Source organism: Oncorhynchus nerka, linkage group LG9b (assembly GCF_034236695.1).
Source record: "Oncorhynchus nerka isolate Pitt River linkage group LG9b, Oner_Uvic_2.0, whole genome shotgun sequence".
Taxonomy (NCBI): domain Eukaryota; kingdom Metazoa; phylum Chordata; class Actinopteri; order Salmoniformes; family Salmonidae; genus Oncorhynchus; species Oncorhynchus nerka.
In genome coordinates this window covers 30,614,551-30,641,878 of record NC_088424.1, presented here as the reverse complement: position 1 = coordinate 30,641,878, position 27,328 = coordinate 30,614,551, and the positions used below count along the sequence as shown (strand labels likewise).

Below are 27,328 nucleotides of genomic sequence, written 5' to 3'. Positions count from 1 at the left end.
CTAGTACATACCACCATGTCGTCTCTAGTACATACCACCATGTCGTCTTTAGCACACACCCACCATGTCGTCTCTAGTACATACCACCATGTCGTCTTTAGTACATACCACCATGTCGTCTCTAGTACATACCACCATGTCGTCTCTAGTACATACCACCATGTCGTCTCTAGTACATACCACCATGTCGTCTCTAGTACATACCACCATGTCGTCTCTAGTACATACCACCACGTCGTCTTTAGTACATACCACCATGTCGTCTTTAGCACCCACCCACCATGTCGTCTCTAGTACATACCACCATGTTGTCTTTAGCACCCACCACCATGTCGTCTCTAGTACATACCACCATGTCGTCTTTAGTACATACCACCATGTCGTCTCTAGTACATACCACCATGTTGTCTTTAGCACCCACCCACCATGTCGTCTTTAGTACATACCACCATGTCGTCTCTAGTACATACCACCATGTCGTCTTTAGCACCCACCACCATGTCGTCTCTAGTACATACCACCATGTCGTCTCTAGTACATACCACCATGTCGTCTCTAGTACATACCACCATGTCGTCTTTAGCACCCACCCACCATGTCGTCTTCAGCACCCACCCACCATGTTGTCTTTAGTACACACCCACCATGTCGTCTCTAGTACATACCACCATGTTGTCTTTAGTACACACCCACCATGTCGTCTTTAGCACCCACCACCATGTCGTCTCTAGTACATACCACCATGTCGTCTTTAGCACCCACCACCATGTCGTCTCTAGTACATACCACCATGTCGTCTCTAGTACATACCACCATGTCATCTTTAGCACCCACCACCATGTCGTCTCTAGTACATACCACCATGTCGTCTTTAGTACATACCACCATGTCGTCTCTAGTACATACCACCATGTCATCTTTAGCACCCACCACCACGTCGTCTCTAGTACATACCACCACGTCGTCTCTAGTACATACCACCACGTCGTCTCTAGTACATACCACCATGTCGTCTCTAGTACATAACACCATGTCGTCTCTAGTACATACCACCATGTCGTCTTTAGTACATACCACCATGTCGTCTTTAGCACACACCCACCATGTCGTCTCTAGTACATACCACCATGTCGTCTCTAGTACATACCACCATGTCGTCTTTAGTACATACCACCATGTCGTCTTTAGCACACACCCACCATGTCGTCTCTAGTACATACCACCATGTCGTCTTTAGTACATACCACCATGTCGTCTCTAGTACATACCACCATGTCGTCTTTAGTACATACCACCATGTCGTCTTTAGCACACACCACCATGTCGTCTTTAGCACACACCCACCATGTCGTCTCTAGTACATACCACCATGTCGTCTTTAGTACATACCACCATGTCGTCTCTAGTACATACCACCATGTCGTCTTTAGTACATACAACCACGTCGTCTCTAGTACATACCACCATGTCGTCTTTAGCACACACCCACCATGTCGTCTCTAGTACATACCACCATGTCGTCTCTAGTACATACCACCATGTCGTCTTTAGTACATACAACCACGTCGTCTCTAGTACATACCACCATGTCGTCTTTAGCACACACCCACCATGTCGTCTCTAGTACATACCACCATGTCGTCTTTAGTACATACCACCATGTCGTCTCTAGTACATACCACCATGTCGTCTTTAGTACATACCACCATGTCGTCTCTAGTACATACCACCATGTCGTCTTTAGTACATACCACCATGTCGTCTTTAGTACATACCACCATGTCGTCTTTAGTACATACCACCATGTCGTCTTTAGCACACACCCACCATGTCGTCTCTAGTACATACCACCATGTCGTCTCTAGTACATACCACCATGTCGTCTTTAGTACATACCACCATGTCGTCTAGTACATAGTCTCTAGTACATACCACCATGTCGTCTTTAGTACATACCACCATGTCGTCTCTAGTACATACCACCATGTCGTCTTTAGTACATACCACCATGTCGTCTCTAGTACATACCACCATGTCGTCTCTAGTACATACCACCATGTCGTCTCTAGTACATACCACCATGTCGTCTTTAGCACACACCCACCATGTCGTCTCTAGTACATACCACCATGTCGTCTTTAGTACATACCACCATGTCGTCTCTAGTACATACCACCATGTCGTCTTTAGTACATACCACCATGTCGTCTCTAGTACATACCACCATGTCGTCTTTAGTACATACCACCATGTCGTCTCTAGTACATACCACCATGTCGTCTTTAGCACACACCCACCATGTCGTCTCTAGTACATACCACCATGTCGTCTCTAGTACATACCACCATGTCGTCTCTAGTACATACCACCATGTCGTCTCTAGTACATACCACCATGTCGTCTCTAGTACATACCACCATGTCGTCTCTAGTACATACCACCATGTCGTCTCTAGTACATACCACCACGTCGTCTTTAGTACATACCACCATGTCGTCTTTAGCACCCACCCACCATGTCGTCTCTAGTACATACCACCATGTTGTCTTTAGCACCCACCACCATGTCGTCTCTAGTACATACCACCATGTCGTCTTTAGTACATACCACCATGTCGTCTCTAGTACATACCACCATGTCGTCTTTAGTACATACCACCATGTCGTCTCTAGTACATACCACCATGTCGTCTTTAGTACATACCACCATGTCGTCTCTAGTACATACCACCATGTCGTCTCTAGTACATACCACCATGTCGTCTTTAGCACACACCCACCATGTCGTCTCTAGTACATACCACCATGTCGTCTCTAGTACATACCACCATGTCGTCTCTAGTACATACCACCATGTCGTCTCTAGTACATACCACCATGTCGTCTCTAGTACATACCACCATGTCGTCTCTAGTACATACCACCATGTCGTCTCTAGTACATACCACCATGTCGTCTCTAGTACATACCACCATGTCGTCTTTAGTACATACCACCATGTCGTCTTTAGCACCCACCACCATGTCGTCTCTAGTACATACCACCATGTCGTCTTTAGTACATACCACCATGTCGTCTTTAGCACCCACCACCATGTCGTCTCTAGTACATACCACCATGTCGTCTTTAGTACATACCACCATGTCGTCTTTAGTACATACCACCATGTCGTCTTTAGTACATACCACCATGTCGTCTTTAGTACATACCACCATGTCGTCTCTAGTACATACCACCATGTCGTCTCTAGTACATACCACCATGTCGTCTCTAGTACATACCACCATGTCGTCTTTAGTACATACCACCATGTCGTCTTTAGCACCCACCCACCATGTCGTCTTTAGTACATACAACCATGTCGTCTCTAGTACATACCACCATGTCGTCTCTAGTACATACCACCATGTCGTCTCTAGTACATACCACCATGTCGTCTTTAGTACATACCACCACGCTTACCTGCTCCTTGATGTCCTGCAGTTGCTGCTGCAGTTTCTGAACGTCAGCGTTGACATTGGTGTTGTCTTTGTCTCTCTGCATGGCTGGGATGTTACCGCTGGCTGTAGAAGGGGAAAACACACACAACGTTGAGAAACTAACAAACATATGCAGGTTCTCAAACTAGTGGCCCCGAGCCGATTTAATGTGAGCGAGAGCGAGATGCCTTCACTGTAAAGTCTACCTGTTCTATTCTGTGTATGTGATCAATAAAATTGGAATAGATTCTAATGACATGATGCTCTAAAGGCCAAACTAATCAAGCAATCATAAAGCCTTGTCTATGTGGGCTATTCTGGAAAGAGTTCTACACTTTAACCCAGTCCGTTTTTAACAAGCAGCAATTTCAGAGTTAGACATGTACGTCCTCAGACAGTATTTGGCTGAAATAGGTCTGAGGCCCTGTGCTTGAGGGCACAACCTTTCTGAATGGTGGAAATCAGTATCATTAAACATTTGTATGTGTGTGATTCTGTGTCTTGTGTTGAGGGGTGGGCAAAGGATCATTGCAAAGGGGGTTTCGGCAGCAGGTCATAGGCCAGGCAGGTCATAGGCCAAGCAGGGCAGACAGCACTGGGGATTTTTGCTTTGGGGAGTTTTGAACCAGGGAAGAGGATGAGATACTTACACCAACTTAGTGCCAGATTGTTGGGCTGGAGCAGATCCAGCGAGCCCCCTGCCATTAGAGCTGAGTTAGAGTTACCTGCTGAGAATAACCAGTCAGAGTGTTATAACAGTGTTATAACAGGGGCCCCTGGTACAACTCCACAAGGCCTGAGGAGGACTACTAAAGGCCTGGAGACAGAGGGACAATGAGGTTATTAGATTTAAACCCCCCCCCCCCTTAAAAGATTTAGATGCATTATTGTAAAGTGGCTGCTCCACTGGATGTCATAAGGTGAATGCACCAATTTGTAAGTCGCTCTGGATAAGAGCGTCTGCTAAATGACTTAAATGTAAATGTAAAACACGTCAGGTGGGAGGTGGGGGAGAGGAGTCTCTTCTAGGTAGAGTGAGCTGCAACCGCGTCCTTCAAAGTCTAAAAATCATACACACTAAATAGTACTACTAGAAGGAAAGGTACCAGGACAAAAGCTGTTTCGTCATCAGTACTCAGCAGGCAGCTGGCTCAACATGCCAACTCGTAGTGCTACCAGTGTGCTAGAAGAGTGGTCTAGGATGGCACTGGCATCCCTCTCCACATGTCCAGGGACATAAGGGAATGAGTGTGTGTGTGACATTGAAATAATGTGCTTTGTATTTGAAGAGATCTGTGTGTGTGTGTGTGTGTGTGAGATTGAAATAATGTATTTGGATTTGAAGAGATCTCTGTGTGTGTGTGTGTGTGTGTGTGTGTGTGTGAGTTTGTGTGGCAACACACAAAGATCTTTCGACGAGCAAATCTTTGGCAAATCATTATCAAATCTGTGAACTTACAACAGTTTCCCTTTTAACACAACATAAAATAATAAGGAAAACAAACTAAAGGGAACTGCGGTCATAAAGGTCAGATAATAACGTGATAAGAGTGTGTGCAACTTAAAGACAACACTAGCGATGGTAAACGTAAGCCTTAATACACACTCGCACATTGAAATAACCAACACTGTACCGTCACTACTTAGCTAACAGATTGGATGGAGAAATTGGATCGAGCAATGGACTGACGGAGATATTAAATCAGTTGGCCAAATAGACTTTTAGGAGCCAGCTAAGGGAGAATTAAATGCCGGTTATGGAGTTCAATTTCTTTTAATAAAACTAGTGCATGCTGCTGAAATGTTATAACATGTGATTGAATTGCATGTTATGATTACAATACATTCTCGTCTGATTAAGTTAAAGATCATGCATTATGCATTAATGACCTCAACTAGGGAGGTTTGTTTTCCAGTCTGGGAAAATGACACATTCAACTAAAACACACAAAACAACGACAACATTAACATTAAAATAATGCAGGAGCAAGACAGCTGTGAATCAACAAACCAACACAAACAAACAAAAACACAACAAGTTCATCATGGGGGAAACAACAAGATGGACAGTCATGACAACGAGAGAGAAAGGGGGATAAAAGGGAATTAAAAGGGAACGTGTGGAAGATTCACTCACTAAGGTCCTCATCATCATCATCATCATCATCATCAGCGGCATCACCCTCCATACCTTTCCCTCCACAACAAAGGACAAAGGGCGTGCGGCGTTCCACAACAGCCCGGCACTGTACGCACTTCTTCATGAGGCCGGCACAGTCTGTACAGAGGAAGGGAACACAAAGACAGAATGGAAGGTCAGTATGGCCCACTAGAACGCATCAAAGGTTCTGGAGAATTGTTGCGTTCTTGCAGCGAGGCAGGGTCTTCGGTAGGGCACACCATAACCATAGCAAAACATTTTGCAACAGAGAGAAAAAGTGTTCAGTAGGCTACCTCCCCACTTCAAAACGGTTTCCCCGTACGAGGAAGCAACCGTAGCTGGTTTAGTGTACTTACTTTCACAAGCGCACATGTGACCGCAGGGCTCGAAAAGCACGGCAGCCTTCTTGTCAGAACATACGACACACTCCTCGATCTGTGCGGAGAGACAAACATCTGATGTCAGTGAAGGGAAAGAGAAGAGGAAGTCATACCTCTAATTGGAGGATGTCGTTACACCCAAAACCAATGCAAAGCATCCATTAATGTACTAAGTCAACTTACACAACTTGATACGTCGAGGCAGCCCAACAGTTGGCCTAAATCATTCATTGACATCAAAGGGAGACTTGCGCGAAAATGTGAGTGAAAAGCATTCAGATCAGAATACCGGACACAGATTAGTCCTGTACTACAACGTTATTTCAATGGAGATTCACAAGTTTTCAGTCCAAGACCAGACTTAATCTGTTTGAGAAACCGTCCGGTAACGTTATTATTTAAACCAACGAGGCCGGGTTTGGTACAATACCTTGGTTCTGGACTGGACCTGGTCCTTGCAGATGAGACACTTCTTGACGCGGGGGGAGCAGAGAGAGCAGGTGGCGATGTGTCCGCACGGTCCGAACAGGGTGTCTCTCTTCATGTCAGAACACACCATACACTCCTCCAGGGTCTCACCGTTACTGTTCAGAGACGGGCTGCGAGAGCCCACCTGGCCACTGGAAGAGAGAAAGGGATAGAGAGAGGGATGCGGAGAGAAAAGGGAGTTTGTGAGAAAGAAAAAAGGCGACATATTAAAGGAAGATGGGGAGAAAACAAGTGTAAGCTCACCAGCTGTTTCATCGAAAAGAGTGTAAACCATGTCCTAGACCTGGGGTTTCTTACCTGATCTTCTCCTTGTGGCACTTGGCCAGGGCCTTACAGAGGCTGGGGTCGGGGCAGAGGTCCAGAGGGGACTGGCCCTTCTTGTTGCGCATGGTCAGGTCTGCACCGTTAGCTGCCAGGAAGCAGGCGATGGACGCTGCACTCTTCTTCTCTGCTCCCTGGGTGCCCAGGCCCATGATCAGCTGTGGAGGACCAACACACACAGGAGTCAATAACACTTTGTCTCCCTTTCTCTTTCCCCCTCCCCCAGCTCCACCAGACAGAGGAGCACAGAGCAGAATACAGTGTATTTGGGACATATTCAGTGTGTTAGGTAGGGCTGGGCTATATATCAAATTAATTTGATTAGCGCAATGTTCCTGTATCGCAAGAATCGAGGTTGTTATTTTTTTCCTGTTTTTATGAGAGTTCTGTGTCTTTTTGGTCTCGTCTCCTTCTGTGCACCTTCCCACTCAGAGACACCAAGCCCCTCCCCCTTCCACTTACAACAAAAGACCAAAGATAACTTCTTCCTCCCTGACAACAAGCAGTTTAAACTCACCATTTGCATTGGAGGTGTGGTCCAACAGAATCGGTCATATGGACACCGAAATGCTTAGACATTTTACTGTAATTGACAATAACTTAACCTTTTAACGACCCCCCTTTATTGTCTCATTTCCCAAAATGTAGAACAGAGCAGACCCTACTAAAACCCGTATCAATTAACATGATTGTGGAAAATGGATGCTCAGTTTGTCACGCACGGCATTGCGGTAGCCACAGACTGATACATGTGCAATGAGCATTAAAAAAGGCACTTAAATAAGGAATTGGCAACTTGTTCTCATTCTGAGAAATAAGCATCTTCTCCAGGTAGGCCACGCGATTTCAATATGTAAAGGTGAACCGGCTGCTGTTCAAACAGTTGGAGACAGTTCAACTGTTCTAATGTTGGAGAGTAAATAGATCTTTATTTAACTAGGCAAGATCAGTTAAGAACAAATTCTTATTTTCAATGACGGCCTAGGGGTGGGTTAACTGCCTGTTCAGGGGCAGAACGGCAGATTTGTACCTTGTCAGCTCGGGGGTTTGAACTTGCAACCTTCCGGTTACTAGTCCAACACTCTAACCACTAGGCTACCCTGCCGCCCCGACACTTGGAATATAAAGTTAAGTTGGCTACTCACTGGCACGTGGGCTTGGCTTGAGAGATTGTTTCTGAGACCTGTGTTACATTTATATAATGACTGTTACCAGAAGTTAGTCATTACTGGTGGATGTGCATAGTTCTGGTTAAAAAGGGCATTTTCATAGATAGACCAAAGCTAGATCAGTGATTATTGCAACAACAAAAAGCAGGTTCAACTATTTTGATAAATAATATATACTAGTGGGTCTTATGGTTGTGGAAGGCTTCTATTTATCCAAGCTCTGGATTCAGATTATTCCTTTAATTGTGCAACAAAGTTTATTCAGAGAAAACAGATATATTGTGAATGACGGTTGAAAATATTTAGATATGATTTTCAGGCCATATCGCCAGCCTATCGCCCAGCCTTGGAGTAGAGCTCTCCCATAGCATCACTTTAGAAAGTTAGAAAGAGTAGAAGACATTTCAGAATAAATGACTGGGGAGACAGGGGCTTTGAAAATGGCCCAGCCAGCCGAGTGAGGCACTCAAATGCTCAATCCCCTACAGTATTTTCGGAGGGTTCTAGAGGTATGTGTTAGGTGTTTGAGGAGGGTTCTAGAGGTATATGTTAGGTGTTTGTGGAGGGTTCTAGAGGTATATGTTAGGTGTTTGTGGAGGGTTCTAGAGGTATGTGTTAGGTGTTTGTGGAGGGTTCTAGAGGTATGTGTTAGGTGTTTGTGGAGGGTTCTAGAGGTATATTAGTTGATTTAGGATGGTTTTACAGGTATATGTTAGGTGTATTCTGTACCGTGTTTTTGGAGGGTTCCCAGGGCTCCACCTTGCTGACATCTTGCATGTCCTGCAGCTGGCGGAGCTGGGACAGCGTGTGGTGACGCAGCGCCTCGTGGAGAGGAGTGTCCCCATCCTTGTCCTGCACGTCCAGCTTTGCCTCTGCTCGCACCAGCAGCTGGAGACAGACAGGCAGAGAGGCACACACAGAGCATTCCAAATTAACATGGTAATCATTTAAAATGAGCATTTATTTGCATAACAGTCCAGTACATTTAAAAAAAAAAAAGATAATCATCCAAATAAGTCTAGCATGTCATCACAGCTAGAGATCCTGCATATTGACTGTGTTCCTGCACCACTGAAGCTGCACTTCCAAACCACTCCAAAAGATGGCGACGTAACACCTTTGTTGTCTTCATCTTCTCACCAGCCTTTAGTGCACCGTCAGGAGTGACAGACAGATGGGGAGATAACTGCAGATAGCATCTTCATGTAGCTGTAGGAGAGAGGAAGTGAGGAGAGGAGACTGACCCTGACTATCTGTGTGTGCTGTCTCTCCACAGCCAGGTGCAGGGCTGTCTGCTGGTTTACATTCTGGATGTCCAGGCTGGCACTGCCCTGAGAGGAGGAAAGCGAGGGAACAGATCGAGAAAAGAAAGACGGCGTTGGCATTCAAAAAGACCTGTTTGAACTCTGCAGTAGGCTATAACACATTCCTTCTGCAATGTACCACCTCGTGTATTTTGACAACATTTCTGGAATTACAATAACATCTTCTCTCACGCCATTGAAATACAGCAGTCTCATTAGCCCAATTCCTGCTCTGCTTGGTGGGACGCTACTTACTACACTGTGGTCCTGTTAGATAGAGGTCTGCACCAATACTGTCTCAGATAGGCCAAGCATGATCCTGAGGAAGCAGGTTATAGGCTAACAGTGCTTGTGCACCACTAGGAACCCAAAGGATAATATGGATTCAATAAACAATGAAAGCAGTTATTGCTACCCTATACAGGCCAAACCTATACAGCATTATACAATTAAGAATAAGGCCAGCACTTACTGTGTGCGTGCGAGCCAAGATGGAGACACTAGGGCTGCTATGGACCATCAGTATGAAACCAGGGGTGTCAGTGGTTAGGTTAATGCTAGCGTGTCCTACCTGGTGAACCAGCAGCTCGGCCACCTCTACGTGGTTGTTGAGCGCCGCCAGGTGCAGGGCGGTGTAACCGTCATCTTTCTTCTCATCTACGATCCAGGGCCTCGGCAGCTTGGCCAGCAACACACGCATGGCACTGATCAGAGAGGGAGGAAGAGAGGGACAGAGGGATGACTGGAATGTGACTGCAGGTGCATGACAACAGGAACCTATGATGGAAGGAAGGTCATGGCGCAATCAATTAATCATTGTTGGATTTGAGGAGGGATGCACCACACACGGCAGCTGAGCCCCTATCTAGTGCACTAAGTTTGACTAGACTAATATAGTCAAGGTCAGAATCTATTTTATATGATATAACATCCATCTCAATGCATCTTTAGATTCTATATCTAAAAGTCCAATTGCAAGGCATCACTACACTGAGGACAGATACAGAATGGTGCTGAAACAGCACATTTATTCTGACACGTAAATGACTCGCATACTAAATAAACCAAGGGATGGGCTGGTAGCATAACCCGGAGTAGTAGGTTAATGATACAAGCGTTGTGCAATTTTAGAAACCCAGTTAAAAGAAGCAGCACAAAAGCCCCAGTTATGGAGACAAACTGGTAATAACACCACAGATCGCTGCATTCAGTCAGCTCTCATGAACTGTGTGATATTGTTTAAACAGGGTTGTTTAAGAGTGCTGTGATGCGAGGCAGCAGCGACTGGTTGTGTTCCTGTTTGAAGGTCATTTGGAGGCTACATGCCTTATAGAGAGATGGCTGCTGCATAGGAAACTGCATGGTATGAGAAGAACGCAAGGAGTACAGTGTCTGACTCTGGACTAGAATAAAACCAATTGACAATCTGCACAGCACTTGCAAAGGACAACTGACTGACTATGATGCCACACCAAAATGGGAGGGAGAGCATGGGAGAGAGAACAATTATCATGTAAACTACCCCCATAGTACATGGGCAGACCGTATTTGAACGTGGGAGGAGGAGAAAGAGGGGTAGAGAGGTAAATGGCGGGAGAGCGAGGAGAAAGAGCAAGAGAAAGAGAGCAGAAAAGAGAAAGAGCGAGAGACTGAAAGAGAGCGCAAGAGAAAGAAAGAGAGGTAGAAGGAGAGAGAGCGGTGGAAGGAGAGAGAGGGGGATAGGAGGAGGAAAACATGCATACAACAATCTCCGTGCTGAGCAGACTTGGTCTTCCATCCTGTCCCATCATGGCAACTTCCTCAGCTAGCCAACACTCATCCATTATCTCTGTCTCCTCTCCCCCAGCCCAGCCCTGGGTAAGCAGCCTGGGATAGAGATGAACAGCCCCTGAGCAGACCAGTGGGTCTCATCCCAACACACACTGCATGTAGTGAGGCAACACTGTAACCTACCTACTACAGTCAACCAGGTTACTTTTGTAAAAAAATGACTAAAAACGGCAATATGTAGGTTAATGTCTTCTGACTTTCTGTGGGGAGACTTAGCCAGCACAATGTAATGGCGTAGCCGTAGGGTGCATCTTTGAACTGCGACAGAAAAGCAGCAGACAATTTCACAAGGGTTTGGACACTGCTGAAGAGCTCTGGCAAGGCACTGGAGCGAGCACACACGAGCACACAGGACAAGAGTGCAGTAGTTGCTAGGTAGATGTTAGGCACTTATACACATGTAGTAGTGAAAAAAAACACTCTGGAGTACTGGCTAGCTGCAGCTCTCTGGAGTACTGGCTAGCTGCAGCTCTCTGAAGTACTGGCTAGCTGCAGCTCTCTGGAGTACTGGCTAGCTGCAGCTCTCTGGAGTACTGGCTAGCTGCAGCTCTCTGGAGTACTGGATAGCTGCAGCTCTCTGGAGTACTGGATAGCTGCAGCTCTCTGGAGTACTGGATAGCTGCAGCTCTCTGGAGTACTGGATAGCTGCAGCTCTCTGGAGTACTGGATAGCTGCAGCTCTCTGGAGTATTGGATAGCTGCAGCTCGCTGGAGTACTAGCTAGCTGCAGCTCGCTGGAGTACTGGCTAGCTGCAGCTCTCTGGAGTACTGGCTAGCTGCATTGTGGATTGTGATAAACCCAGTCTCTCTCTCCCTCTGTCTTCAGAGTAATAACATATCCTCCTAGATGTACAGAGCTGGGGCTGGCTGCAGTACTACTACTACAGTGCTGCAGTATACACTGAACCCCAGTCTCTTTCACCGCACAGACCCACTGGATCGAGAAACACCCTCAACAGACAACCTAGCCAATGACAGCCCTGCTTGTGTCCCCAGTCCTGAGTCCCCTATAGTGACTCGGGACTGATAGACTGGCGCCCTCTGCTGTTTCCTAGGCGATACTCCGGCGCTGTGCTGGTTGGGATGGAGAGAGGAGAGCCTCTCCAGTAAGAAGAAATCTGACCATAGAGATGGATAGAGGACGCACTTGAACACTGCATGGGCAGCGCCATTGAGAGCTTTCAAGGAAGCCATCAAGGCAAAGAAAGGTGTTCTCTCTTTCTGACTAAATTGACATGCTCCATGCCACGCTGGGTGAAATGGGCGGACATTAATATTAATGCCCCAGCCACACGGCCTGCCTGGCAGGCACTGCTGCAATGCAGTTAGCTATTTGACAGAAATATACAATGAAAAAAAGGGGAAAACGAAAGAAGAAAATACTTTTTCCTCTCCGTGTGCGAGTGGATTTTTACTGCAAGAAAGGGGCTCTGTGGGAAAGTGGGGAGGGGGTGAAGGCATAGGGGGAGAGAGTGGGGATGGGCAGGTCAGGCTCCAGCCCTTAAGTAGTAACAGGTAATAAACTTGACATGGGCATTAAAACCAGGGAGGCTTGGCGAGAGATTCTGGGGCAAGTGGAGGAAGAGGGAGAGAGAGCAAGTTACAACGATGAGGGAACTGGAGAAATAAAATGGGAGCTCCTCTTGTTACGATTGGTGTTAAAGCTTGCAGGTCGCTAGAGAGAGTGCCTCAATGCAGAAGGAAGGGCACATAGCGGAGGAAGGAGAACAGGTGGGAGAGAGAAAGATAGATCAGAGAGAGAGAGAGAGAGAGAGAGAGAGAGAGAGAGAGAGAAAGAGGGAGGAAGAGAGGAAGTGAAGACGGAGACGTGATGAACTGGGTCACCCTGAGAGAGATGCCAGGAGTCCCTCAGGAGCACTCCACCAGGGCCAGTTGTCTTGGGCTGCAGTTTGTCCTTGACCAGGAACCTGTATACTATGTGTTTGGGGAAGGGTCGACAGGGCCCTTCTGCTGCCCCGGCATAGCTGACAGCCATCTGTGTGGTGGTCAGTACCTGGTACCAACCATTCAACGGGAGGGCGGGGGGACAATAACTTTACTAGGACAAAGCTAAATATGAAGTGTCCCATAATGTTTCACTGACAACATTTCTTCCACGTTTGAGCATATTTTGGGATGTCGATATTTGGGAAAGTAAACAGACAATTTGCCATTTCCAACATGTCTGTCGTGAGTTTTTTTCTGTGACAGACATGCCATTTCACTGAATAAAAATGATTAGAAGGAAACATGGCTACTGACTACATCAATGTGGACTGTACTAGTCATGTAGTATTTGTGATGCATGGAGGTGTAGCCAAGCCCTATCAGAACGCCTGTCTCAGATGAGGCTTCCTCAGAAGAAACATGGCTGAGTCAAACTCATCAGGACAGGGCGACAGGATCATTCTTTGAAATAATGACCCGTTCCCAACCAATCATTCCAAAAGCCACCAAGCCAGACTCCTAATGCACTGATTACTGATGACTGTTTTAGCCCTACCGTGGAAGGCCAGTCTGTTTTAGCCCTACCGTGAAAGGCCAGTCTGTTTTAGCCCTACCGTGAAAGGCCAGTCTGTTTTAGCCCTACCGTGAAAGGCCAGTCTGTTTTAGCCCTACCGTGAAAGGCCAGTCTGTTTTAGCCCTACCGTGAAAGGCCAGTCTGTTTTAGCCCTACCGTGAAAGGCCAGTCTGTTTTAGCCCTACCGTGAAAGGCCAGTCTGTTTTAGCCCTACCGTGAAAGGCCAGTCTGTTTTAGCCCTACCGTGAAAGGCCAGTCTGTTTTAGCCCTACCGTGAAAGGCCAGTCTGTTTTAGCCCTACCGTGAAAGGCCAGTCTGTTTTAGCCCTACCGTGAAAGGCCAGCCCTACCGTGAAAGGCCAGTCTGTTTTAGCCCTACCGTGAAAGGCCAGTCTGTTTTAGCCCTACCGTGAAAGGCCAGTCTGTTTTAGCCCTACCGTGAAAGGCCAGTCTGTTTTAGCCCTACCGTGAAAGGCCAGTCTGTTTTAGCCCTACCGTGAAAGGCCAGTCTGTTTTAGCCCTACCGTGAAAGGCCAGTCTGTTTTAGCCCTACCATGGAAGGCCAGTCTGTTTTAGCCCTACCATGGAAGGCCAGTCTGTTTTAGCCCTACCATGGAAGGCCAGTCCGTTTTAGCCTTAACATGGAATTGGCATTCCAAGTCAATTGAAATAGAATGGCACTCAGACTACCATACCTTGGCTTCAGTGTCCTTTTATCTGGTATGTGGACTGGGGGTTGACAGTGTTCAGTGACAGCTAAGCCAGAGGATGTAAATATATGATGATGTAGCCTAAATAAGTAAATAGAGCCCCACATATTGGTCTTGGCTATCAAAAGGGGGATGGATGCGCCCACTGACCGAGTCCCACCATTAAGATGGACCAGAGAAGGGGTATTGAACTCTGACCCTACGAGGTCCAGAGCCAGCTGCTTTTCTGTTCTACCTGACCATTAATTGTGCCCACCTGGTCTCCCAGGTCTAAAGCAGTGCCTAATAAAAAGGGGGAAAATGAAAGTACTTTTTTTTTAAGCAGTTGAACTGGCTTTGAGGTCCAGATTTTAATTTTAGGGGACTAGAAGGTTGGGCACATCCCAATGAGGACTGACAGGGTAAATAAACCAGTGGAGGGTAAAGAAGCACATCAGATGAACCAGGCTCCAGCTTCATATTAAAGCCTTTGATTAGGCTGTCGTGGCTAGAATATTTCTCCCTGAAATGTGACCTTCGCTGCCTTTGTCTAACAGAGTAGGCTGTTTGTGCGCATTTTCATTAACCAAGATGGGAAGAAAGTGACTTGACAGAAGCATTTATATTATGTTTTGGTTAGGTAATAAATCACAATGCATATAGCGTGCAGTTGTTTGTGGTGACATTTTTAAAGCAGGTGCATTTTTAAAGCAATCCAGCCGGCCATGTCTGGTTTTGTTCATCTGTGAAGTAGGCATACTAATGCCTGGTTTTGAATTATCCTAAATTATCCTTAAATCACCTTGCATTGTGGAATGTCCTGATACATAGGGATTTATGAAGACACAGGCAGACAGTGATAGTGCTGAATGGCACATTAATGTCCCATTGGTTCTAGATGACCCAATTATTTGCCCACAATGCTCCTCTTCCCCTTGCACATTACTCTCTTCAGCGCCTTGAAAAAAACGAATTCTCATCTTACCAACTCATCTCATTCACTAGCCACGATAGCCGATACATGCCCTGCCACAATAGCCGTAATACACGCCCAGCCACGATAGCCGTAATACACGTCCAGCCACGATAGCCGTAATACACGCCCAGCCACGATAGCCGTAATACACGCCCAGCCACGATAGCCGTAATACACGCCCAGCCACGATAGCCGTAATACACGCCCAGCCACGATAGCCGTAATACACGCCCTGCCACGATAGCCGTAATACACGCCCTGCCACGATAGCCGTAATACACGCCCAGCCACGATAGCCGTAATACACACCCAGCCACGATAGCCGTAATACACACCCAGCCACGATAGCCGTAATACACGCCCAGCCACGATAGCCGTAATACACACCCTGCCACGATAGCCGTAATACACACCCTGCCACGATAGCCGTAATACACACCCTGCCACGATATTTTTTTTATTTTTTATTTTTTATTTTTTTATTTTTTTATTTCACCTTTATTTAACCAGGTAAGCAAGTTGAGAACAAGTTCTCATTTACAATTGCGACCTGGCCAAGATAAAGCAAAGCAGTTCGACACATACAACGACACAGAGTTACACATGGAGTAAAACAAACATACAGTCAATAATACAGTAAAAAAAAAAAAAAAAAAAAAAAAAACAAGTCTATATACAATGTGAGCAAATTAGGTGAGAAGGGAGGTAAAGGCAAAAAAGGCCATGGTGGCAAAGTAAATACAATATAGCAAGTAAAACACTGGAATGGTAGTATTGCAATGGAAGAATGTGCAAAGTAGAAATAAAAATAATGGGGTGCAAAGGAGCAAAATAAATAAATAAATTAAATACAGTTAGGAAAGAGGTAGTTGTTTGGGCTAAATTATAGGTGGGCTATGTACAGGTGCAGTAATCTGTAAGATGCTCTAACAGTTGGTGTTTAAAGCTAGTGAGGGAGATAAGTGTTTCCAATTTAAGAAATTTTTGTAGTTCGTTCCAGTCATTGGCAGCAGAGAACTGGAAGGAGAGGCGGCCAAAGAAAGAATTGGTTTTGGGGGTGACTAGAGAGATATACCTGCTGGAGCGTGTGCTACAGGTGGGAGATGCTATGGTGACCAGCGAGCTGAGATAAGGGGGGACTTTACCTAGCAGGGTCTTGTAGATGACATGGAGCCAGTGGGTTTGGCGACGAGTATGAAGCGAGGGCCAGCCAACGAGAGCGTACAGGTCGCAATGGTGGGTAGTATATGGGGCTTTGGTGACAAAACGGATAGCACTGTGATAGACTGCATCCAATTTGTTGAGTAGGGTATTGGAGGCTATTTTGTAAATGACATCGCCAGAGTCGAGGATTGGTAGGATGGTCAATTTTACAAGGGTATGTTTGGCAGCATGAGTGAAGGATGCTTTGTTGCGAAATAGGAAGCCAATTCTAGATTTAACTTTGGATTGGAGATGTTTGATATGGGTCTGGAAGGAGAGTTTACAGTCTAACCAGACACCTAAGTATTTGTAGTTGTCCACGTATTCTAAGTCAGAGCCGTCCAGAGTAGTGATGTTGGACAGGCGGGTAGGTGCAGGTAGCGATCGGTTGAAGAGCATGCATTTAGTTTTACTTGTATTTAAGAGCAATTGGAGGCCACGGAAGGAGAGTTGTATGGCATTGAAGCTTGCCTGGAGGGTTGTTAACACAGTGTCCAAAGAAGGGCCGGAAGTATACAGAATGGTGTCGTCTGCGTAGAGGTGGATCAGAGACTCACCAGCAGCAAGAGCAACATCATTGATGTATACAGAGAAGAGAGTCGGTCCAAGAATTGAACCCTGTGGCACCCCATAGAGACTGCCAGAGGTCCGGACAGCAGACCCTCCGATTTGACACACTGAACTCTATCAGAGAAGTAGTTGGTGAACCAGGCGAGGCAATCATTTGAGAAACCAAGGCTGTCGAGTCTGCCGATAAGGATGTGGTGGTTGACAGAGTCGAAAGCCTTGGCCAGATCAATGAATACGGCTGCACAGTAATGTTTCTTATCGATGGCGGTTAAGATATCGTTTAGGACCTTGAGCGTGGCTGAGGTGCACCCATGACCAGCTCTGAAACCAGATTGCATAGCAGAGAAGGTATGGTGAGATTCGAAATGGTCGGTAATCTGTTTGTTGACTTGGCTTTCGAAGACCTTAGAAAGGCATGGTAGGATAGATATAGGTCTGTAGCAGTTTGGGTCAAGAGTGTCCCCCTTTGAAGAGGGGGATGACCGCAGCTGCTTTCCAATCTTTGGGAATCTCAGATGACACGAAAGAGAGGTTGAACAGGCTAGTAATAGGGGTGGCAACAATTTCGGCAGATAATTTTAGAAAGAAAGGGTCCAGATTGTCTAGCCCGGCTGATTTGTAGGGGTCCAGATTTTTCAGCTCTTTCAGAACTTCAGCTGAATGGATTTGGGAGAAGGAGAAATGGGGAAGGCTTGGGCGAGTTGCTGTTGGGGGTGCAGTGCTGTTGACCGGGGTAGGAGTTGCCAGGTGGAAAGCATGGCCAGCCGTAGAAAAATGCTTATTGAAATTCTCAATTATGGTGGATTTATCAGTGGTGACAGTGTTTCCTATCTTCAGTGCAGTGGGCAGCTGGGAGGAGGTGTTCTTATTCTCCATGGACTTTACAGTGTCCCAGAACTTTTTAGAGTTAGTGTTGCAGGAAGCAAATTTCTGCTTGAAAAAGCTAGCCTTGGCTTTTCTAACTGCCTGTGTATAACGGTTTCTAGCTTCCCTGAACAGCTGCATATCACGGGTAGCCGTAATACACACCCTGCCACGATAGCCGTAATACACGCCCAGCCACAATAGCCGTAATACACGCCCTGCCACGATAGCCGTAATACACGCCCTGCCACGATAGCCGTAATACACGCCCAGCCACGATAGCCATAATACACACCCAGCCACGATAGCCGTAATACACGCCCAGCCACGATAGCCGTAATACACGCCCAGCCACGATAGCCGTAATACACACCCTGCCACGATAGCCGTAATACACGCCCAGCCACGATAGCCGTAATACACGCCCTGCCACGATAGCCGTAATACACGCCCTGCCACGATAGCCGTAATACACGCCCAGCCACGATAGCCGTAATACACACCCAGCCACGATAGCCATAATACACACCCTGCCACGATAGCCGTAATACACACCCAGCCACGATAGCCGTAATACACGCCCTGCCACGATAGCAGTAATACACGCCCTGCCACGATAGCAGTAACACGCCCTGCCACGATAGCAGTAATACACGCCCTGCCACGATAGCCGTAATACACACCCAGCCACGATAGCCATAATACACACCCTGCCACGATAGCCGTAATACACGCCCTGCCACGATAGCCGTAATACACGCCCTGCCACGATAGCCGTAATACACGCCCTGCCACGATAGCCGTAATACACGCCCTGCCACGATAGCCGTAATACACGCCCTGCCACGATAGCCGTAATACACGCCCTGCCACGATAGCCGTAATACACGCCCTGCCACGATAGCCGTAATACACGCCCTGCCACGATAGCCGTAATATACCCACACTCCCAAACCCCGGGTGCACATTAAGGTTTTTGCCCAGGCACTACACGCTGATTAAAATAACCAACTGATCATCAAGCTTTGATTATTTGAATCAGCTGTGTAGTGCTAGGGCAAAAAAACAAAAAACGTACACCCAGGGGAGGCCCCAGGACCGAGTTTGGGAACCCTGCTCTGGCTGAAGAAGGAATCCAGAAAAGATGAAGAGGGGAAATACAAGGGCGTGTGTATGTCGATGACAACACAACGTCAACAGCAACATGCATTCACTACTCTGTCCCTGCCTAGTGATATGACTACGCTTTCTTTCACCACAAGCCTTACCATCATGACTGATTGATTTCCTGACCATTTTCTCACCACAATATCCATGACTCTGTGCATCAAACATGGCATGAACAACATATACAGTACAAGATAAGAACCTACTCTTGCCTGTGGGGATTTTTCATGCTATTGTCTCACACCGAGGTAAAGAAGCCAGGCTTCGAGAGGGATTGTTGGGGGTTAGCAGAGCAGAACAGAGTGGTGATTGAGAATTCAGCTGCTCGAAGCGAGGGCCTTCGATCGACAGCCAGGTAGACCAGGCAGCCTCCCGCCTCCCTGCCTGCTACACTGTCACCATATGGGGAGAGCATCTGAGACACCAATGATCTACAGCATGCTTGTAAATCTACCTCTCTAAATCACCGACCGCTGGCTGCCTCGGCCCCAGGCCACACACACACCGTTCACACTCCAACAGATGTCAGAGTTTAGTCTGTAGTAGATGAGCTGTAGGGGTACCTGTTACACTACACCATAATAATCCAACACCTTTAAACCAATAACATAGGTCAACCCTTCATCAGAGTCCATACTGAAGTAAAGTGCAGTAACTGTAGGAAGAAGCTCCTAACAAGAGATTAAAGAGGCTGCTGCAGTATTGTGGGGATGGATAAGGTCTACTCACCCTCTTACCTACTACAAATACACAGGGAAGGAAGATACACGGGTGGAAGACAGCCCATTTAGCATAGTAAAATGAATCCATTGTTTGCAGAGGAATGATGGGGAGTAAAGGGCTGTGTATCAGCCATCGTCTCCCCCTTAAGCTCTGAAAAAATGGGGCCACATGGCCCAGAGCAGTAGAATGTATATGGGTGTAGTATAATGGCTTAGTTGTGACTCTCAAGGGAGCGGGATCGTTTAAATGTACATTGTTGTAAAGACAAGAGTGCCCATATAAGCAAGATTAAACAATTCCAACTGTAGCCCACCAGATCCATGTGGTGTGGAGATAAAGAACGACTGTAGCCCACCAGATCCATGTGGTGTGGAGATAAAGAATGACTGTAGCCCACCAGATCCATGTGGTGTGGAGATAAAGAATGACTGTAGCCCACCAGATCCATGTGGTGTGGAGATAAAGAATGACTGTAGCCCACCAGATTGATGTGGTTTGGAGATAAAGAACGACTGTAGCCCACCAGATTGATGTGGTTTGGAGATAAAGAACGACTGTAGCCCACCAGATCCATGTGGTGTGGAGATAAAGAACGACTGTAGCCCACCAGATTGATGGGGTTTGGAGATAAAGAATGACTGTAGCTCACCAGATCCATGTGGTGTGGAGATAAAGAACGACTACAACATGTTTCTCTAGTTTTCCAATGTATCCAAACCACAGGCCAAATAATGGACTTTTTGTTGTTAGATTAGTTCTGTATAAAAAGTTTTCCTTATTACATTTACATTTAAGTCATTTAGCAGACGCTCTTATCCAGAGCGACTTACAAATTGGTGCGTTCACCTTAAGACATCCAGTGGAACAGCCACTTTACAATAGTGCATCTAAATCTTTTAAGGGGGGTGAGAAGGATTACTTTATCCTATCCTAGGTATTCCTGAAAGAGGTGGGGTTTCAGGTGTCTCCGGAAGGTGGTGATTGACTCCGCTGTCCTGGCGTCGTGAGGGAGTTTGTTCCACCATTGGGGGAATTATTCATGTTTCTTATTTATATTTGAGTCATTTAGCAGAGTCTCTTATCCAGAGCGACTTACAGTTAAGTGCATTCATATTAAGATAGCTAGTGGAGACAACCACATATCACAATCCTATTAAGTACACGTTTCCTCAAAGTGTATCAGCAAAGTTTTCAATGGTGTGGAGGCTACATGTGTCCCAATATAATAAGATGGGCTTTAGATGGGGAGACTGTGCCCTACTTATACGCAATGCAACACACACACCTTTTACTTCCTTCACCTGTCACACTGCATTTATACTTAGCTGTAACCCACTGAATAATTACACTTACCATGGCAACCCACTGAATAATTACACTTACCATGGTAACCCACTGAATAATTACACTTTACATGGCAACCCAATGAATAATTAAACTTACCATGGTAACCCACAGAATAATTACACTTACCATGGCAACCCACTGAATTATTCAGCGGCGGTCAGATTCTAAACACACGAGATCATTCTGTATTAGATCTGAATGTGCACTGTGCAGTAAAAGGCTGCAGTATTGCAGGGATGGATGAGAGCCCTGGGGGTGACATTCATCCATTCAGATCTAGTATGTTTTTAGTCATTATGTGTCTGCATGCATGTAACATGGACTACTAAAACAGTGTGGTGAATTTGGGTTCATGTGCACAACATGATGTAAGCTCGATCCCCATTATAAAGCTTTGAGCACAAAACTTCTTAACCTAGCTACAAAGTGATTAAGTCAGAATTGTATTACCTACAATAATCATGAACTTCCGGGTTGGAGCGAGCGGTCGCATCTGCACTCGGTCCGCACTCGGTCCGCAGGTAGTATTACATTTCATTACATTTCATTATAGTACAACGGTTTGATTTGTCTAATCTTAGCAATTTCTTCTTAGCTAGCTACACAGCCGTCTTTGTATCATAGATAATTGCGTAATTATCGTATTTCGTCGTCCTAACGCAGTCTACACTGCCCTGCAGCTAGCCAGCTAGCTAACGTCCACCGTTAGCTAGTCCACCGTCTACCGATTAGCAGCACAACTATTACACTCAACTGAACGACTTGATTAGTGTAGTGTTAGCTAGCTACATAGTTGTCTTTGCTGTCTTCGTACCCAAGATAATTGTGTAGTTTAGAGTGTGTAGTTTTATGTCGTCCTTAACATAGGAGACTCTGCTAGCTAGCCAACAGCTAGCCAACGTCTACCGAACAGAACTTCTGCACTCAACAATCCGGTCGCATTTCGCTTCGCTCCACAGGTAGTATCACATTTTTCATTTCATTTCATTACAGTACAACGGCTTGATTTGTTTGATCGTAGCTAGCTACATAGCTAGCTACATAGCCGTCTTTGTATCAAAGATAATTGTGTAGTCTAGAGCGATTTCCTAGGTTAGTTAGCCAGCTATTGTCGTTCTTTTAACGCAACGTAACGTAATCAACACTGCTAGCTAGCCAGCTAGCCCCGAATAGCAGCACAGTAGAAACTATTACACTCAACGGAACGACTTGATTAGTGTAGTGTCAACAACGCAGCCAATGCCAACTAGCCTACTTAGTCAACAACGCAGCCTCTGCCAGCTAGCCTACTTCAGCAGTACTGTATCATTTTAATCATTTTAGTCAATAAGATTCTTGCTACGTAAGCTTAACTCTCTGAACACTCGTGACGTGTAGTCCACTTGTCATTCCAATCTCCTTTGCATTAGCGTAGCCTCTTGTGTAGCCTGTCAACTATGTGTCTGTCTATCCCTGTTCTCTCCTCTCTGCACAGACCATACAAACGCTCCACACCGCGTGGCCGCGGCCACCCTAATCTGGTGGTCCCAGCGCGCACGACCCACGTGGAGTTCCAGGTCTCCGGTAGCCTCTGGAACTGCCGATCTGCGGCCAACAAGGCAGAGTTCATCTCCGCCTATGTCTCCCTCCAGTCCCTCGACTTCTTGGCACTGACGGAAACATGGATCACCACAGACAACACTGCTACTCCTACTGCTCTCTCTTCGTCTGCCCACGTGTTCTCGCACACCCCGAGAGCTTCTGGTCAGCGGGGTGGTGGCACCGGGATCCTCATCTCTCCCAAGTGGTCATTCTCTCTTTCTCCCCTTACCCATCTGTCTATCGCCTCCTTTGAATTCCATGCTGTCACAGTTACCAGCCCTTTCAAGCTTAACATCCTTATCATTTATCGCCCTCCAGGTTCCTCGGAGAGTTCATCAATGAGCTTGATGCCTTGATAAGCTCCTTTCCTGAGGACGGCTCACCTCTCACAGTTCTGGGCGACTTTAACCTCCCCACGCCTACCTTTGACTCATTCCTCTCTGCCTCCTTCTTTCCACTCCTCTCCTCTTTTGACCTCACCCTCTCACCTTCCCCCCTACTCACAAGGCAGGAAATACGCTCGACCTCATCTTTACTAGATGCTGTTCCTCCACTAACCTCGTTGCAACTCCCCTCCAAGTCTCCGACCACTACCTTGTATCCTTTTCCCTCTCGCTCTCATCCAACACTTCCCACACTGCCCCTACTCGGATGGTATCGCGCCGTCCCAACCTTCGCTCTCTCTCCCCGCTACTCTCTCCTCTTCCATCCTATCATCTCTTCCCTCTGCTCAAACCTTCTCCAACCTATCTCCTGATTCTGCCTCCTCAACCCTCCTCTCCTCCCTTTCTGCATCCTTTGACTCTCTATGTCCCCTATCCTCCAGGCCGGCTCGGTCCTCCCCTCCCGCTCCGTGGCTCGACGACTCATTGCGAGCTCACAGAACAGGGCTCCGGGCAGCCGAGCGGAAATGGAGGAAAACTCGCCTCCCTGCGGACCTGACATCCTTTCACTCCCTCCTCTCTACATTTTCCTCTTCTCTCTCTGCTGCTAAAGCCACTTTCTACCACTCTAAATTCCAAGCATCTGCCTCTAACCCTAGGAAGCTCTTTGCAACCTTCTCCTCCCTCCTGAATCCTCCTCCCCCTCCCCCTCCTCCCTCTCTGCAGATGACTTCGTCAACCATTTTGAAAAGAAGGTCGACGACATCCGATCCTCGTTTGCTAAGTCAAACGACACCGCTGGTTCTGCTCACACTGCCCTACCCTGTGCTCTGACCTCTTTCTCCCCTCTCTCTCCAGATGAAATCTCGCGTCTTGTGACGGCCGGCCGCCCTACAACCTGCCCGCTTGACCCTATCCCTCCTCTCTTCTCCAGACCATTTCCGGAGACCTCCTCCCTTACCTCACCTCGCTCATCAACTCATCCCTGACCGCTGGCTACGTCCCTTCCGTCTTCAAGAGAGCGAGAGTTGCACCCCTTCTGAAAAAACCTACACTCGATCCCTCCGATGTCAACAACTACAGACCAGTATCCCTTCTTTCTTTTCTCTCCAAAACTCTTGAACGTGCCGTCCTTGGCCAGCTCTCCCGCTATCTCTCTCAGAATGACCTTCTTGATCCAAATCAGTCAGGTTTCAAGACTAGTCATTCAACTGAGACTGCTCTTCTCTGTATCACGGAGGCGCTCCGCACTGCTAAAGCTAACTCTCTCTCCTCTGCTCTCATCCTTCTAGACCTATCGGCTGCCTTCGATACTGTGAACCATCAGATCCTCCTCTCCACCCTCTCCGAGTTGGGCATCTCCGGCGCGGCCCACGCTTGGATTGCGTCCTACCTGACAGGTCGCTCCTACCAGGTGGCGTGGCGAGAATCCGTCTCCACACCACGTGCTCTCACCACTGGTGTCCCCCAGGGCTCTGTTCTAGGCCCTCTCCTATTCTCGCTATACACCAAGTCACTTGGCTCTGTCATAACCTCACATGGTCTCTCCTATCATTGCTATGCAGACGACACACAATTAATCTTCTCCTTTCCCCCTTCTGATGACCAGGTGGCGAATCGCATCTCTGCATGTCTGGCAGACATATCCGTGTGGATGACGGATCACCACCTCAAGCTGAACCTCGGCAAGACGGAGCTGCTCTTCCTCCCGGGAAGGACTGCCCGTTCCATGATCTCGCCATCACGGTTGACAACTCCATTGTGTCCTCCTCCCAGAGCGCTAAGAACCTTGGCGTGATCCTGGACAACACCCTGTCGTTCTCAACTAACATCAAGGCGGTGGCCCGTTCCTGTAGGTTCATGCTCTACAACATCCGCAGAGTACGACCCTGCCTCACACAGGAAGCGGCGCAGGTCCTAATCCAGGCACTTGTCATCTCCCGTCTGGATTACTGCAACTCGCTGTTGGCTGGGCTCCCTGCCTGTGCCATTAAACCCCTACAACTCATCCAGAACGCCGCAGCCCGTCTGGTGTTCAACCTTCCCAAGTTCTCTCACGTCACCCCGCTCCTCCGCTCCCTCCACTGGCTTCCAGTTGAAGCTCGCATCCGCTACAAGACCATGGTGCTTGCCTACGGAGCTGTGAGGGGAACGGCACCTCAGTACCTCCAGGCTCTGATCAGGCCCTACACCCAAACAAGGGCACTGCGTTCATCCACCTCTGGCCTGCTCGCCTCCCTACCACTGAGGAAGTACAGTTCCCGCTCAGCCCAGTCAAAACTGTTCGCTGCTCTGGCCCCCCAATGGTGGAACAAACTCCCTCACGACGCCAGGACAGCGGAGTCAATCACCACCTTCCGGAGACACCTGAAACCCCACCTCTTTAAGGAATACCTAGGATAGGATAAAGTAATCCCTCTCACCCCCCCTCCCCCTGAAAAGATTTAGATGCACTACTGTTCCACTGGAGGTCATAAGGTGAATGCACCAATTTGTAAGTCGCTCTGGATAAGAGCGTCTGCTAAATGACTTAAATGTAAATGTAAATGTAAAATACCAATGATAACACTCAACAGTGTCCTTCCACCTCAGACAAGAGGACACGCACCACAACACCACGCGCTGAAACACCATCATTGACGATAAAGCACCATCAAGTTGCGCATGCTAATAAATCCCGACAGCCGTTCCAATACATCAAATGAATATATAAACATTTGTTTTTAAATGGAGTGAGAAAATATTCATAGACCCCTGTCAGCCGTGTAGTGGAAATACATCACTTTCAGCTCCCATATTTATCACATGCATCGCTGAAGCACTTAAAGGGAACTAACACAAATAAATCCTGCTCCTTCTAGGTTTGTCAGATCAGCACAGACCCTACCACCGTTTCATATATACTGTACAGTAGTGCTACATAATGCAAAGGCTTCTGTCGGTTACGTTTACGAGTGTGTGTGTGTGGGAGTACCTGTGTCTGTACTTTATGTAGGTGTGTGTGTGTGTGTGTGTGTGTGTACTTGTAGGTGTGTCTCTCACTTTCCCCCTCCCCAAAAGCTCATGGAGTCGTTGAGGAGGAGAGCAGCTAGAGCAGCATGGCGGCTAGGAACGGATGTTTTCCGCATACCACAGAGAAGGAAAGAGAAACAGAGAGAGAGAGAGAGAGAGGTACAGCACGGCCAAGCTTATCTATTGGCCCAGAGCCACAATTGGCCCGGCCCGCGGAGGTGGTGTGGGCATTCTGATTTGACAGAGGGGGATTCAGGCTTGTATCGGCTTGTCCTCTGACTGATCTGTTGGAAAGATCCCAGCGCTGAGACCGACAGCGAGGATGACAGAGAGTCTGGACACTGTGGTTGGCTGGGTTTGGTTAGAGATGTTGGAATTTAAGTCTTCTCTGCACGCCACATGGGTTACCTCAGAGGTTGGAGGTGGATGTTATTTAGCTTTATGGTAAATGTCTAATATGATACAGCAAAGAAGTTTCAAACTAGTACTTGGCCGAAACAGTACCCTGGCCTATTCCCTATTTTACGCACTACTTCTGGCCTGCACACTATTTTACATTTTAGTCTTTTAGCAGACGCTCTTACCCAGAGCGACTTAGGAGCAAATTAGTGTTAAGTGCCCTTTTCATCTAGTCTGCCTGGGGATTCGAACCAACAACCTTTCGGTTAATGGCCCGACGCTTTCAAGCGCAAGGCTACCTGGCGCGGTTATAAAGGGAATAGGTTGATATTTCAGATTAGGATCTGGACATGAACACACACTGAAAAGTGTTCCTTGAGTACAGCTCATCTCATCTGCATTCCAAAGCTTAACTGGAGTTACGCATCTCTGTGAGATCACTTCTCTTTTAATGAAATACACCAGAGCACTTATCCCGTTCCTCCTCCAGCCACCGTATCATCCTCAGTATCCTGGAATTAGACCACATCAACTGGGTAAAGAGGGACCGATCATACACACTGCAGATAAACAACAAACCTATCATAAAAAAACACAAACCATGCCTGTTTGTAACTACAGTACCAGTCAAAAGTTTGGACACACCTTCTCATTCAAAGGTTTTTCTTTATTTGTACTATTTTCTACATTGTAGAATAGCAAAGACATTAAAAAAATTCAATAACACGTATGAAATCATGAAGTAACCAAAAAAAAGTGTTCA

General features: G+C 47.0%; 1 protein-coding gene across 3 annotated transcripts in view; it reads right to left on the bottom strand.

Annotated features, from left to right (window-relative positions):
- The window catches only part of LOC115114586 (E3 ubiquitin-protein ligase mib1), a 105,517-nt gene that overhangs the window by 9,241 nt on the left and 68,948 nt on the right, over positions 1-27,328 (bottom strand). Inside the window, exons 13-21 of one of the 3 annotated variants that reach the window (XM_029642962.2) lie at positions 9,874-10,006; positions 9,243-9,329; positions 8,728-8,886; positions 6,806-6,987; positions 6,450-6,639; positions 5,996-6,074; positions 5,616-5,756; positions 4,129-4,206; positions 3,450-3,562 (exon numbers count right to left, since the gene is read on the bottom strand). In XM_029642962.2, coding sequence (XP_029498822.1) covers positions 3,450-3,562; positions 4,129-4,206; positions 5,616-5,756; positions 5,996-6,074; positions 6,450-6,639; positions 6,806-6,987; positions 8,728-8,886; positions 9,243-9,329; positions 9,874-10,006 — 1,162 coding nt within the window. The remainder of the gene's footprint in view (positions 1-3,449; positions 3,563-4,128; positions 4,207-5,615; positions 5,757-5,995; positions 6,075-6,449; positions 6,640-6,805; positions 6,988-8,727; positions 8,887-9,242; positions 9,330-9,873; positions 10,007-27,328) is intronic. The other 2 variants (XM_029642964.2, XM_029642963.2) reach the window with 2 other exon arrangements.